Below are 13,652 nucleotides of genomic sequence, written 5' to 3' on the forward strand. Positions count from 1 at the left end.
ACTTTTCTATTCACACCACCATTCCTCTTTTGTCTTTCCGCTTTTCCTCCTCTGTTTCTTCCTGTGCAGGTGACCTCTATTCCCTTCTTTCTAAACTGCTGGGGGAGAGAGAGGACCATGTCCGCATACATAAGTACAAACCTTCAGAGGCGGCTCGAGCCCAGACTCTTCTGCTGGCAGAGATTGATAGCATAATGCAGAAAAAAGACCTGGGCCGGCCACGTTTAGGCTACAAAACAAACGAAGATGCAATTCTGGCGAGAGACAGAGTGCACAAGTTTCACCAATTAGAGTCCACTGTCAGCCCCTGGAGGAGCAGGACTGTTCCCGCCAGACTGCCGACCACAGGGGCGGCTCAAAGGGACCAACAAGGTGGGTTTCGGCCTCATTTGTTTACGCCGACTAAAAGCAAGGACGTCAATGTATCAAGTGTCTCCACTTGTGTTGTGTGGACAGTGAGCTTTCACCACATGGGCCGCAGTGTCAGCTAAGACGTGACTTGGTCTCTCACATATCCATTTGTTCTCCATTTGAAGCCTGCCTCCATCCATCTCACTGCTATCGTTTATACTCATGGTTGTGCTGAGTGTTTGCTAAGTGTGCAGTGTTTGAGCATGTGGTATTACTGATTCTCTAATGTCTGAGCGGGAAACATGAGAATAGATTTCAACATGCTTTGCTTTCATCTAGCTGGTAAAAAAACACCTCTGCAGGCTAGATGAACCATCAGCACACATATTTGGTTTCCCCTTATGATAAAGGTACATGCTCAGAGTATTCAGCTCTTACTTTTTCACATTATATTTACTGAAATTCTTGTTTCGTGAGAGCTTATTCAATTTCAAAGGTTTTCAGAACTGTAAAGGTGTGGTCACATTTACTGTTGCTCTGTCTGGGCAACAAACTGTAGTTTGTTCAAAGCTTCTATGTTTTAAGAACAGGGAGATTATTGGGTTCTTGGGAGTCTGCTATGGAGTGGATTTTTGTAGCTTTCCCCAGTGCTTTGCAGGCAGTTACTTTGACCACATGGATTGATATGTTTTTAAATTTTAAAGACTGTTCCCCACCAGATGACAACCTCAAAACTATATGTTAGCATAGATTATTTTTTAATCTAGATTAATCTCACTGTAATCTTGGAATTAATCTAGATTAAAATGGCTCATTTGAATTCTGCCGAAGGCATTCTGAATATGTTTGCTACCTAAAAAATGACTAAAAGTAAGACTTTGAGAACAGGTTTCTCAAGCCAGGTGGCGCATTAGACCAGGGGCTCATCTCCTGTTTCCAAAATGCATCACAAAATGCTTGAGAAACTACTCTACTATGAAAACTGGTGATGGAAATAAATTATGTTCAATAAGACAAACTTGTGTTTACTAACTGTTTATTCCGTTAAACATGAATTTTGAACTGTAGGCCTACATAAGCTCAGTTTTGATCACCTTAATCCGACTAAAGTCATGACTGAATTAAACAGAAATTAAATTAAGATGTGGAATATGCATATATTAGTGGCATTATTGATGTAAACACCGCGATCAAACGATTACCGTCATGTAGGACTTTTCGCCATATTTTCCGACAAAATCCACACACACACAGCCTTCAGTAAAAGACCGCGCACACACACACACACACACACACACACACACACATTGAGAATTGCTGAAGTTTTTTCCTTCCATTTGGTATGCGTTATTAAATTCCAAAACACTCCCACCAGTCCTCCACTTACATCTTATACCCTAGTTTGTCACAGGGGCATGAATGAAATATTCATGAGTCAATGTAAAACTGCCGAACTGCAGTTAAAGTCATCCAAAATTACAGGAAACTGTTATATGAAAGCACTTTACGTAAACACCTTAATTATATCACTGTCAATTAAGGCAAATAAGTAGATTACTGATGTCCATGTAAACGTAGTCAGTAGTGTCTTCGAAGTAAGGGAAAGACACAGAAGGGAATCCTGCTGATTTGATTCAGAAAGGCACTTTTTTTTTCAGACGGCTCACCGGTTTGACTTTCGTTCAACGTCATTCATTTCACTCTAGTGAACTGCATCCATGTTAGCACATCACTTTGATGTAGTAATTTCACAGTCGGGATACACACCAGTTCGAAGACTCGTTCTCGCCACCTACAGTGCAATTCGGCCAGGTATACATCCGCGCTAAAATCTCAAAGTGAAAGTCATCATAGCTTGTGTAGAATAGACCCAGATGTCATTTCAACTTTGAGAATAGATTAACTGCGATATTTTTTTATCACCCTATAAAAGTCTCGCATTAATGCAGCACTTTAATGGCCATAACGGCCCACCACTACTCAAAACATTGTTCAATTCTGAGTGTGCCTTGCACAGGTAAGTGGGCTTGACAAACCACTATTCTATTCACTATTATAGAAACACTATTCTCTCTATTAAAAAAAACCTCCTCACTTTAGCACTTAATTCTCTGAGCAACAACAGTTGCTTTGTATAGCACTTTTTTTTGTGTATTTGGTGTTGAGTTACTGAATACCTCCTCAATTGTATGTCACTTTGGACAAAAGTGTCTTCTAAAAGACTAAATTTAAATGTAATAAGGTTGCATGCCATTTGTGAATTGGGCTATATTGTTTGAGTGCTCGCACACTGTACACAGTTTAGTTGCTTCTAAATTAATGTACTAATGCACGAGTCCAGGGGTTCTCAAACTGCGGTACAAGTACCACTAGTGGTACGCAGGCTTCTCTCTAGTGGTACACGGAAAAACCACTGGATAATAAAAGAATAAAATGAACACACTTTTAATCCTTTAACACGAATGATAACACTGAGACTCGTGTGTTTTGATAACATTGGCTGTTCCCTGAAGCGTATGATTACACCGGTCTGCTTAAAATGTTTACTTTAGTGCATCGCGTCATCATTGGTAAAAATCAGTCCACTTGGTGCAGAGCTAGAGGAAGAGGTGCATGGCGCTTGCGAAGCAGATGAATAGCATAGAAGCCCAAGGGAATACAATTGGCCCCACCAATATCCACCAGTTACTAAAATGTCCCTACCAATAATTTAATCGACCTCAAAATAAAATAATGCTCCATCAACCTTTGTAACCTACGCATGCACAAAGTCAAGTTCGCTATGATTTTAACGTAATACTATTAACCAAAAAATATACATTTGATTTTGGCCTTCATGATTATGAAAAACAATATTCTGGATAAAACAGGTTATTTGTGTCACGCACCTCTCTAAGTTTTCTCTACATAAATGCCTCCTCAAAGATCGACTGCAGTAAAGTCATGCAAATTGACTTGCTGCAGCATGGGACATGTATTATTTGTATTATTAAGTGTTTATTTTTTATTATGAGGAACTTTAATAATGTTTTTAAAAGCGCAGATTTGTGCTGTTCAATGCATGTGCTCCAGGGATGTTTGTCCCCTACAAAGTCAAGAGCAAATCTATGCTTTTGGAGAAGCACTTCTGCAGACCAGTCCTGTTGTTACTGCAAATTTGGGGATTTCCCCATGCTGCATCATTGGTAAAATAATTATAACAAATGTGTTAAAAAGTTTGCTCGTAGTTGTGTAAAATATTGTGTGTGTTCCATATATAAAGTTATTTGTTTTGTAAAGCAGCGGGGCTTTCGGTTTAAGTTGTTAGCTCCAATTTAAGCTAATGATTTTGGATGTGATTCAAATGGTGCGAGACACAGAACTATACTCAGCCTTCAATGTTTTTGTTCTGTTATTTCACTTTAAAGGCAATGCAAAGACCCTATTTTTTGCCCTAAGAGTGTATTTACTGAGCATACACATAGGAGCTTGAAAAAAAATGCTCATTTTAGAAGAAAATTTCAGAGGTTTTGGCATTTGAACTCTTTAAATGTGTATATATATATATATATAAAACTTATAAAACTTCTTTCCGCTGTGGCGACCCCAGATTAATAAAGAGACTAAGCCTAAAAGAAAATGAAATTACTTACTTTAACTCAATCTTAACATAACATCGATCAACATAGAATGAAAACAAGCACCAACAACACTGGCATGGCTCCTCAGCGGCAGCTGCACAAGACACTCAGACCCTCATCAGGACAGCAAGAGACATAGAGATTCTCAGCTTTGTTTGAAAACAAAGAGCCACACGCACATTCAGCTTCCCATTATAAAGCTGACAATGCTGGATTAGCCACAGGTGCAAGGCAGAGTTAGCCTCAAAGAAAGAGACATAATAATTAATGTCAAGAAAACACACAGTTGAAGTCAGAATTTTTAGCCCCTCTAAATTATTAGACCCATTATATGATAATGATAATAATAATAGCTGGACCATAACAAATTAAACACACAAACAAATATTCAGTAGCATTCAAGCTTTGCCCCGTAAACTGTGTAAATAAGATGGCTTTATTACTAAAATATGTATTTATATTTGTTACTAATGAGGTGATAACTTCACTGATTTTGTGAAACTCACATCTTCAATACATAAAGAATAAAAATCTGAAATATGATCAGAAGATCAGACTTGTGCATACAGATTATGTAAATCAAGTGTAAAAACTATTAAAGGATTAGCTAATCCAAAAGATCTCAATTCATCTCCTTTAATATTTTAAATTCAAGTTCTCTCATACTCCATGGACAATAACAGTTCAAAGTCCAGTAAAGAAACCGAAAACATGTCAAAACATGTCGCAAAAAAAAAAAAACTGTAAAATGACTTTGTTCATGTAGGTCTTCCACATCTAATTGACAGTTCCATTGTGTGTGTTTGTTTGTGTGCAGGTGCCCATCTGGTGGAGGTGTCAGACTGGCCTGAGGCGGATCTGCAGCTCGGACAGGTCTCTGGTCTGGCTCTCAACTCTAACGGTGACCTGGTCATTTTCCACCGAGGCGATCACATTTGGGGAATTGAGTACGTTCTGGAATTTACACACATTACAAATATTCAAGCATTCTTCAACCAAAGGCGCTGAGAGAAAATATACACAGTACTGGTACATAGAAATATAATCATGAATACTGACCTTTTTAGTGATTGTTCTTCCCAAATTAAACCAATAAAACTATTTAATAATAAAACTATTAAATAGCTAATTAAGCTATTAAAAAAAACTTAGCTGTTGTGCTTTAAAGGAAAACCTGGGTATCAAGACATGTATGTCCTAATATAATGTAAATGATGCCTCTTTGTGAAATAGGTGGTTCATGGTCTTATAATCTGCATTTATTTTTACCTAATTATCCCAGCGACTCCCATATGAATCATCCAGTCATTAATTTGTTTCCAAACCCCTCCTTAGCGCGAAGCTAATCTGCGCTGATTGGACCGATGACAGTCTGTTGCGATTGGTCGACACTGACTGCCTTATGCGACAGACAAGAAGTCTGAAGTAGTCACAGTGCATGCACGCTCGATAGTGTAAGGCGTGGAGTTTAGCTGCCAGTGGATGAATGTAAACACAGACAATAACTTGAAAATACAGACAACTAACTATTTTATTGAGCAAAAACTCCCAAGAACTGGCGAGGAGATCTCCTCGCTTGTCACATTCTGCTCTTTTCACAGACACACACACACATTGCCCTCGTCCTCGCGCACACGTCCACACACACACACATAACCCTCCTCCAGACGACATCGCGCACACAAACACACATAACCCTCCTCCGGACGACAACACACATGCACAGACACACACACACACATATTACCCTCCTCCATGGGAACGTTAACAAAACGGCACACGTCGCGTTTTGCACGCGATATGAGAATATAGCGAATTAACCTAAAACAGTACACGCGGTTACAAGTAACAAATCACAACTAAATACATTTGCAAGCTAGAGCAAACGAGGCAACAACATTAATCGCACATACTTACACTTGAGAAATGGAGGAAGAAACTGATCCATGTCCTGACATGTCCGATCAGTAGTCTTTACTGATCCTTCCTTTAACAAACGAAGTATTCTTTGTAGCATGTAGTTTCCAGAAGTTTCCAGTAGTTTCCAACTGCTTATGCTGAGGTTTCATCTTTGGGTAGAGACTCAATAATATCCATCTGCAGTGTGACTTCAATCGACCGGCATGTTTGTGTGTGTGTTTGTGTGTGTGTGTGTGTATGTGTGTTTGTGTTAGAGGGCGGGGCCGCAGGTTTCAAATCTCCCGGGTTTGCGCGTTCACGTGAATAATTTGGTTTCGTTAGTACGTCATGGCGAAACACCTAATGACTCGTTATCAAGACGACTCGTTTGAAGCACTATGAGTCGACTCTTTTATAGATGAATCAATAGTTTTAAACACTGTACACGTACAGATTTAAGCCTTAGCTGGATATTTCACTTCACTTAGAGCTGTGTTACACACTACATGAAAGGTCATTTTAAAAAACCTATAATAGGGGCTCTTTAAAAGATTTAATTCATTAGGTAATACAATTAAAGTATTTTTTGCTATTTATTTCTGAATATTATAAAATAAATTAGGAAATTACCTAAATACCTTTGATCAACAACCCTCAATCAAGTTTTGTTTTTGGCCCTTCTTAAGAAAAGCACCTCTTAGTGAATGTTTTGATGAAAGCACTTTAGGTGTGTGGTTTATTTTTAGGTGCACTGTTCCACTGAAGTTGTGAATGTTGCAATATGTGGTTATAATCAAGTCAAATTGAATCTGCAGCTCCTTTAATATGAACGCCATCTACCAGCTGAGGGATCAAGGCCCGATTCAACAATCCACAATCCTTCTGGTGGATTCAGTCAAAGGAAAAGTGCTCAAAGCTTCAGGAAAAAACATGTAAGTTAATGTTTTTGTTTTTGCATGTGGAGTAATGCAGTTGTTTCTGTCCCTAATTCTACGCATTTGTTATTAAATCAAATGTTTGTTTGTTTAAAACAGGTTTTATTTGCCACATGGAATAACTACTGATCATGACGATAATTACTGGGTGACCGATGTAGCACTTCATCAGGTGAAGACACGCACTTTTTAGCTGAATTAAGTTATTGGAGGTGTTTGAAATCATATACTCTTGTTCACTGTTGCCTAAATAAATCCATTTATTTGTCCGCTTAAAGCAGTGAATGAAATATGAGTGTGCTGGAAGTGCTGTTGCTTTTACATTGTTTTCAATGTAATACACTGAAACATAGCAAGCTTGACGCTCAGGCAGTAATAAAAATATTGATCTGATATTTATAAACCTGAATTAAACTAGTCAATTTTAAAATGAATTCATGGCTGTTGGATAATATTCTGGATGCAACTTTAGAAAATGGATGATGGCTGATTCAGCTTCGGATGCCATCTTCTGGAGAGACGTGGGAATTACTGTATATTAAACAGCCCTCAAAGTGCATTAAGGGTATCCTGTAGCCGTTAAGTGGACATTATTGAGGTCAGGGTGTCAGATGTCACAAAAAGACTTAAAATGTCTTAAATGTCTAAAAATGCAGGCCTTAAAAAGTCTTAAATTTTCTGATATGTGGCATTGTGTGTCTTTTAAACAGGTCTTAATTTTTCTTTGTCCATGTAAAGCTTCCCAATAGCCACAACAACCCTTAATCCATCTAAAAAACAAAACCAAAATACGTTTAACAAGAGTAAAATTGATGAACTCTATTTGCTAATATGGTTTGATTATCTTCTTTACATCTTTACAGTGACATTTGTTTAAAAGTTCTCCATGTATTTATGCATAAATGTTGATGGTGAATAAATTATTTTAAATAAAATATTTTTTTACACAGTCGGAGTTTCTGTTTAACGGAGAGAAGATTTTTTTCAACACAGTTCTAAACATAATAGTTTTAATAACTCATTTTTTAATAACTGATTTATTTTATCTTTTCCATGATGACAGTAAATAATATTTGACTAGACATTTTTCAAGACACTTCCATACAGCTTAAAGTAACATTTAAAGGCTTAACTAGGTTAATTAGGTTAGCTAGGCAGGTTAGGGTAATTAGGCAATTTATTTTATTACGATGGTGTGTTCAGTAGACTATCGGGGAAAAATAGCTTAAAGGGGCTAATAATTTTTACCTTAAAATGTAAAAAAAAAATTAAAAACTGCTTTTATTCTAGCCAAAATAAAACAAATAAGACTTTCTCCAGAAGAAAAAATATTTTCAGACATACTGTGAAAATTTCCTTGCACTGTTAAACATAATTTGAGAAATATTTAAAAAATAAAAAATTCAAAGGGGGGCTAATAATTCTGACTTGAACTTATATATTTAATATTTTGAGAGATTTAAAGCAAGAATAGTGATTAAAATACTGAGAATAAAACAGTAAACTATGTTCTATGAATATTTCGACATTAATACAGCATTCAGCAGCATTATTTCTGAATTTTCTCCCAGCTTTCAAAATGTCATTTGTTTTAAACATTTTTTGAAACTAAAATGTGTATATAAATATATAATAAACATAACTGACTATGTTTTGACACATTATTTAAAATATGTGGCTAAGAAATGGCCAAATTTCAATTTTAATAGGGAAAGTAAAAAAAAAAGAATCCACCGGCCATTTAAAAAAATCCTTAGTGTTTTGCCCTGTAAAAGTCTAAAATCTTAAAAAGGTCTAAAAAGTTTTAAATTTGGTGAAACCTGTAGAAACTTTGGAGGTACATTATGGGTTTGAATTAGTGTACAAATATGTATAATTCACGATGGTTTCAGCTCTTTTATTTAAGCAATAATAACTGACATACTTGCTCCTGCAAGTATAATAAAGTTGGTTTTCTCTCAAAATAAATTTATTTTATTTGAGTCTATCAAAAAAAAAAAAAAAAAAAAAAAAAATATATATATATATATATATATATATATATATATATATATATATATATATATATATGCACACAATTGAATAATTATTAGCCCTTCAGAGGCATAACTAGGTTAATTGGGCAAGTTAATTAGGCAAATCATTGTACAACAGTGGTTTGTTCTGTAGACAATGAGAAAAATATTGCGTAAGAGGGCTAATAATATTGATCTTAAAATGGTTTTAAAAGAAAATAAAAAAACTTCTTTCATTTTTAGCCAAAATAAAACAAATTAGAATTTTACCAGAAGAAAAAATATTATAGGAAATACTGTGAAACATTTCCTTGCTCGGTTGAACATTTTTGGGGAAATATTTGAGGGAAAAAAAATTCACAGGAGTGCTAATCATTTTGACTTTAACTGTGTATATTTGAGTTTAAATATACATAATAAATATACATGGTACACACAAAATTGTCAACACAAACATTTATTTTGTAATGATTAGTTGTGATTGATCATTTAACAGCACTCGTTTCTCCATATGTAGGTATTCAAACTGAGCGGCAACGGCAAAGATCAGCAGCTTCTGGTCTTGGGAGAAGCTTTTGAACCAGGAAGTGACAAGAAGCATTTCTGCCAGCCTACAGATGTGGCCGTAGACCCTGTTACTGGAAACGTCTATGTTTCAGATGGCTATTGCAATTCCAGGATCCTTCAGTTCTCACCTGAGGGCAAATACATTTCACACTGGGGAGCAGGTACACATTGGATGCTCGCTTTCATATTCAAAAAGAATGTGTGGAAAGTTCTGTCAGACTCTGTGTAACAAGTATATATGATCATGCTCCACAAAACCAGTCATAAGTGTCAATTCTTTTAAAACTAAAACGTAAATATAGCCTGAAAGCTGAATAAATATGCTTTTCATTGATGTATGGGTTGTAAGGATTGGAGAATATCTGTTTGAGATATGACTACAGTATGTGTTATCTGGAATGTGAGGGTTAAAAAGTCTAAATATTGAGCATATCGCCTCTAACTGTATGTTACAACCTCTTTGATGTTAGTCCACAGAAGTGTCCAAACTCGGTCCTGGAGGGCCGGTGTCCTGCAGAGTTTAGCTCCAACTTGCTTTAACACACCTGCCAAGAAGTTTATATTATATAGGAAGAGGTTGATTAGCTGGTACAGGTGTGTTTGATTAGGGTTGGAGCTAAACTCTCTAGGACAGTTTGGACACCCCCGGTAGGACACCCCCTGGTTTACCTGGGGTAAAAGGAATAACATTTAAAAGGTGTGGTAATTTCACAATTTGATGGTGTAAGCAAAAGACACTGACAACAGAACTGCCAACAAATGTGATTTAATGTAGAAGTGGAAACCAGAATAATGCCCAAATAGACATACAAAAAAGAGAAATATTTACAATAATAAAAAGGATGTAATAAAGTAGCAATTTCAAACAAAGTATCAATCAAAAAATTGTTCAACTCAGGAGTAAGGGGATGATAGTAAAGCCAAACAAAAGAAAGAAATATAACAAAACAGTTCAAACTCATAAATAACACCTTACCTCTCTAGAAACAGATGCAAATCAAAGAAAAGAAAAGGTCTTCAGCATGTAGAATACTGTAAAATAGAATAAAATAAATAAAAAGATGGCGTTCACCTCTTACCTGATGTCTTTATCAACACATTTCCTACGTGTTTGCGGAATGGAAGTCGTACGACATCTTGCCTATCCACCTTACTCTGAGAAAAGAGTGAACTTGAGGAGGTATAGCTCAATATAGACAGGAAGGAGTTGGCCACAAAATAACAAACAAATCAAACGAAATGAAAATGTACAAAGTTCTCAAAAAGTAATGCAAAACAATTTTACCCAAACGAAAGTTAAGCAAAAACTACAAAAATAAAAGGAAAGATCAAAGGAAAAGTGCGCTCTCCTCCGCTCTTCCTGGCGTCCTTTTCATATGGACGGGTTTCCTGACCAATCAGCTGTCATGAAGGAGGACCTAACAGAATTGACAGGCATGAAGAAAGATAGAGAGAGAAAGAGAAAGAACGAAAGACAAAAATACCACTAATATACGGCTACAGCCGTAACATGAAATACATATTAATAATCAAAACTTTGATCTTTAATCAAACTTGGACTTTGATCTTTACTTAATATTTTTTTTGGAATCAAAGCAAAATCAATTATTTTGGCCCTTACAATGATGTATTTTTGTCTGTTTCTAAAAAAAACAGCAGGGAAAATAAGTATCGAACACATCCATTTTTCTCAGAAAACATATTTCTAAAGGTGCTGTTGACTTAAAAATTTGCCCAGATGTTGGCAGTGACGCAGTAGGTAGTGCTGTCGCCTCACAGCAAGAAGGTTGCTGGGTCGCTGGTTCGAACCTCGGCTCAGTTGGCGTTTCTGTGTGGAGTTTGCATGTTCTCCCTGCCTTCGCGTGGGTTTCCTCCGGGTGCTCTGGTTTCCCAAACAGTCCAAAGACATGTGGTACAGGTGAATTGGGTAGGCTAAATTGTCCGTAGTGTAAGTGTGTGTGTGAATGTGTATGTGGATGTTTCCCAAAGAAGGGTTGCGGCTGGAAGGGCATCCGCTGCGTAAAAAAAAAAAAACTTGCTGGATAAGTTGGTGGTTCATTCCGCTGTGGCGACCCCGGTTTAATAAAGGGACTAAGCCGACAAGAAAATTAATGAATGAATGAACAATAAAATGATTTGACGCGGTGAAAAAGTATTGAACACATGAAGAAAGGGAGGTGTGGTAAGGCAGTGAAAGCCCAGACAGCAGCTGAAATCTCTCAGTTGTTCTTCAGCAACCCTCTGTCCTTCTTCTGTGTAAATTAATATCAGCAGCTTCAGTCCAACATCTATATTATCAGGATGATGAAGATGAAACCAGGGTGGACATTTCAGCAAGACCATGATTCAAGACACAGCCAAGGAAACTCTCAAATGCTTTCAGAGAAAGAAAATCAAGCTGTAGAATGGCCCAGCCAATCATCTGACCTGAATCCAATAGAAAATACTAATTAAAGCTCAGATTTGATGGATGAGACCCACTAAACCATCAAGATTTTTACACTCTGTTGAAGTCAAAATCACATCTGAGCAATTCATTTGACTTCATTCTCTATATGAAAGGCGTCTTTAAGCTGCCATCACTAAAACGCCTTTTGTATAAAGTATTAAACACATTTCAGTAGTTCAGTACTTTCTCCTCGTGTCATTTCATTGTTATTAAACGTAACTTATTTTTCGGATTTTATTTGTTTTGTTTCATTTTTATGTCCGTATTGTTTGGGTTTTTACCAAAATCTCAATTCCATGTCAAAAGCTCCTTTAGAAATATTATTCTCATGTAAAATCATGACGTGTTCAATACTTATTTTCCCTGCTGTATACGTGTGCAACATACTGTAAGGCTGGTTTGTGGTCCAGGGTCACATATAATACTTTAACAATGACCAGTTCTTTGATGTGTACTGTAAACAGTTAAGTAAGTTTCAGCTTTCATTTCTGATTAATAATCATTCTTTTTGTTGGCAAAGGCTCCTCGGACAGGAAGCGACGTGTCCCGTTCCGGATCCCGCACAGCCTGACATTCCTGCCGGATAAACGGGAGTTGTGTGTGGCGGATCGAGACAATGGGCGGATCCAGTGCTTCATGGCAGATACTGGCGAGTTTGTGAAGGAGATCAAGAAAGACGTGTTTGGAGGAGAAGTGTTCGCCATTGCATACTCACCTGCTCAAGGTGAGCATGAGGAGAGAAGGATGCGTGTTTGTGAGATCTTGTACTGATTATGCATTGCAAGTTGAAATTTCATGTTGAGATTAGACTTATGCCGAGTTCTGACTGCATGATTTTCAAAGTAGTCGTGTCACAGATGAGAGGAAAGCTAGGTTGCTGTCGGAAGTGGTGTTATTGAGGCTAGCAGGGTGCCCCCAACCTGCGGTCTGAGTGGGTCCTAATGCCCCAGTATAGTGACAGGGACTCTATACTGCTCAGTGAGCGCCGTCTTTCGGATGAGACGTTCAATCAAGGTCCTGACTCTCTGTGGTCCTTTAAAATCCCAGGATGTCCTTTGAAAAAGAGTAGGGGTTTAACCCCGGCATCCTGGCCAACTTTGCCCATTGGCCTTTGTCCATCATGGCCTCCTAACCATCCCCATATTATAATTGGCTTCGTCACTCTCTCTCCTCTCCACCAATCAGCTGGTGTGTGGTGTGTGGTGTCATCCAGGTGGATGCTGCACACTGGTGGTGGATGAGGAGATTCCTCCCCATTGTGTAAAGCGCTTTGAGTGCCCAGAAAAGCGCTATAGAAATGTAAACAAGAATTAATATTATTATTAATATTATTATTATTAGATGTTTTCACACTTCATGACTTTGTGGAGTAGCGTTTCGTTGGTGCTGTGTTTACACTGCAAGATGGATTGGCAACCGGGGGTTTCACATTACATGACTTTACAATAGGAAGAATCGCCGACAACTTCGTCCAAACTAAGTCTCACAACCAAAAACAGATAGTAGCCTATATCTTTTGTTATTAACTACATAATGAGAAAGAAGCCTTTAATAGGCTAGAAATGTACATACAGTTGAAACCAGAAGTTTACATACACTGTATAAAAAGGCACACAACCATTTAAAAAAAAAAAAAAAGTCAGATGTTAATGTGACTAAACTTTTTCTCTTTTAGGTAAGTTAGAATTATCACATTAGTTTCTGTTATGCTTAATAGCAGAATAATGAGAGAGATGTTTTGAGAAATTGTTATAACTTTTCTTGAAAGTCAAGTTTACATACAATAAGATTATTATGCCTCTGAAACAGCTCAGAT

At 37.1% G+C, this 13,652-nt stretch overlaps 1 protein-coding gene across 4 annotated transcripts in view; it reads left to right on the plus strand.

Moving 5' to 3' along the window:
• Window positions 1-13,652, plus strand: part of pam (peptidylglycine alpha-amidating monooxygenase) — a 97,858-nt gene that overhangs the window by 70,765 nt on the left and 13,441 nt on the right. For 2 of the 4 annotated variants that reach the window (XM_694344.6, XM_005155504.5), the window contains exons 15-20: window positions 70-372; window positions 4,789-4,918; window positions 6,686-6,802; window positions 6,905-6,977; window positions 9,338-9,548; window positions 12,357-12,560. In XM_694344.6, the coding sequence (XP_699436.4) occupies window positions 70-372; window positions 4,789-4,918; window positions 6,686-6,802; window positions 6,905-6,977; window positions 9,338-9,548; window positions 12,357-12,560 (1,038 nt within the window). The remainder of the gene's footprint in view (window positions 1-69; window positions 373-4,788; window positions 4,919-6,685; window positions 6,803-6,904; window positions 6,978-9,337; window positions 9,549-12,356; window positions 12,561-13,652) is intronic. The other 2 variants (XM_068223889.1, XM_009305106.4) reach the window with 1 other exon arrangement.

The sequence above is a fragment of the Danio rerio genome, chromosome 10 (assembly GCF_049306965.1).
Source record: "Danio rerio strain Tuebingen ecotype United States chromosome 10, GRCz12tu, whole genome shotgun sequence".
In the NCBI taxonomy this organism is placed as follows: Eukaryota; Metazoa; Chordata; class Actinopteri; order Cypriniformes; family Danionidae; genus Danio; species Danio rerio.